General features: G+C 37.7%; 1 protein-coding gene across 1 annotated transcript; it reads left to right on the forward strand.

Moving 5' to 3' along the window:
- Window positions 1-829: 829 nt before the first annotated feature.
- On the forward strand, window positions 830-1909 carry LOC103522140 (centrosomal protein of 128 kDa-like; the record flags this gene model as incomplete). Its single annotated transcript, XM_008487244.1, has 2 exons — window positions 830-1094; window positions 1509-1909. Coding segments are annotated over exons 1-2 (666 nt in total), but the record flags the coding sequence as incomplete, so codon positions are not given.
- Window positions 1910-2276: the final 367 nt, after the last annotated feature.

Raw genomic sequence — 2276 nt, forward strand, 5'->3', positions numbered from 1 at the left:
TTCCTTGTTTTGTATTATCTTCCCCTAATCCCTAATGTGTATCTTCTTTCTCCCTCTATTCTTCCTATAAGTGTATGAGCATACTTAACTTTTATCTTTCTTTCTCAATCTCTCTCGCTCTTTCTCTCCCACTATAGCTCCTTCCCCTATCTCCCTCCCTCTTTTACCCCTATTATTATATCTTTCTCTTGCCCCCCGTTTACTCTCTCTTATTTCTTCCTCTACCTCTCCCATCTTTTTCTTCTTTATCCTTTTTCTTCCTTCACTCTCCCTCACTTTCTCTCTCTTTCCGTCTATAAAATTTCTCCCTTCTTTTCTCCCCACATTCTTCTCCTCTTCCCCCGCTCTTTACACTCTCTCTTTTTCTTTTTCTTCTTTGAGTGAAACTTTGGATGAACCCAAATATTCGGATACCGCGAACAAATCGCGGAAAACGGGAACATGGTCAATGCACTTAAAGGGAACTGACTATAAAGGGAACTGACTATCGAATACCATTAATTTTCTTTTATAGGTATAGGATAAGGAAAGTAAAAAAAAGAAGAAACTTTTGTTTTGCTGTACAATTTTACCACTAAGCGAAATTATTATGAGTAGGCGGGTAGCTTGTCGCTGAATGGGGGATAAAACTCCCGTCAATAAAAATAACCTTAACATAAAGTGATTTTAAACCCCTTAAAAATGAAACCCCTAAAAAATACCACTTCGTGGCATAAAAAAACCCCGCCAAGTCGTTCGCCCCAAAAGGAATCAAGTGCCCAAAAAGATAAACAAAACTCGTAATTTCAGGATAACCGCAACGAAACGATCAAGCTCTACTGACGAAAACATGGAACAAAAAGAACAAGCCTGCGATGAGTTGGAAGCATTTCAAGAGTTTTTCATCAATGTGATCGATGAAAACCGAGACAAAACCGACCTGCTGGAGAATCTACGGAAACAGCTGCCCGAGTTGGAGATGAAGAAAGCAGAATGCATCAAACTGGACGAAGAATTTAAGACAGAGTTGGGAAATGCGAAAGATATCAATGCAGAAATGACCAAGATGAACATGGCTTGGAATCAAGAGGAGCCGATCCTCAGTGAAGAACTTGGTAAGAAGATAAGCGATAATACGGGATAATATCAACATTAATCAGTCTCTCTTATTGAGAAGATTTGTTTTATAGGTACTTTACAAAATCATGATAAATATTAGAATCACGGAAAATTCTTGATCGTAGCGTATCATGCGTAAACGATCACAATAACCCTTGAATAACTTTCTCCTTGTTCTTGCAGGCAAACTTCAAGCAACATACAACATAACCATGAAGAACTTGGTAAGAAGATAAGCGATAATACGGGATGATATCAAAATAATCAGTCTCTCTTATTGAGAAGATTTGTTTTATAGGTACTTTACAAAATCATGATAAATATTAGAAACACAGAAAATTCTTGATCGTGGCGTATCATGCGTAAACGATCACAATAACCCTTGAATAACTTTCTCCTTGTTCTTGCAGGCAAACTTCAAGCAACATACAACATAACCACCAAAGTAAACGATCACTTCACAGCCAAAAACGATCGACTAATCTCTGAAATCGAACAATTAGAAAGCGAGAAAAAGAACATCGAACAAATGCTCCTGACAAAGGACATCAAAGATCTCACACTCCAAAGCAAACTGAACCATTTGAGCCAGAATTTCAATGACATTGTCACTCAGATGGATGTGGCAGATCAGGATGCGAAGAAAGTGAAGCAGATATGTGGCGAGACACAAATGAAAATGAAAGAGCTGGAGATGGAGTTGGAAGAGACTGTCAATGATTATAATGCTGTGCGGAATGATGTGGACAAGATTAGGGATGAGATTGAAAGCATGGAGAAATGTGATGATGTGAATAATGCTAGTGAACAGGTAAGTGGATTTATGCTAGAAGTCACTCCAACAAAACCGTTGTCAAATTTCTGACTAGCAATTATCTACTAGCTCCAAGGGGCCACAGTCGCTTAACTATTGGACAGTAGTATACGGTACTAAAGTTGACCAATATCCTTTTGGTTAGGTACTTGAAAAAATAAATGGTAGCGAAATGGTCTTGGCCATCACGAAATGATTATCCAGAGCATCAATAAATACATAATAGCAGATTTGCTCAATAAACTCATGGAGCTCAGGAAGGAAAACGCTAAGGCATTACAAGAAATATTAGACTTGGAAAAAACAATGACAATTTGAATTAATAAAATAAAACAATGTTTATACTACCAGAAAAAGACTGAAC

Source organism: Diaphorina citri, unplaced genomic scaffold, assembly GCF_000475195.1.
Source record: "Diaphorina citri unplaced genomic scaffold, Diaci psyllid genome assembly version 1.1 scaffold7049, whole genome shotgun sequence".
In the NCBI taxonomy this organism is placed as follows: domain Eukaryota; kingdom Metazoa; phylum Arthropoda; class Insecta; order Hemiptera; family Psyllidae; genus Diaphorina; species Diaphorina citri.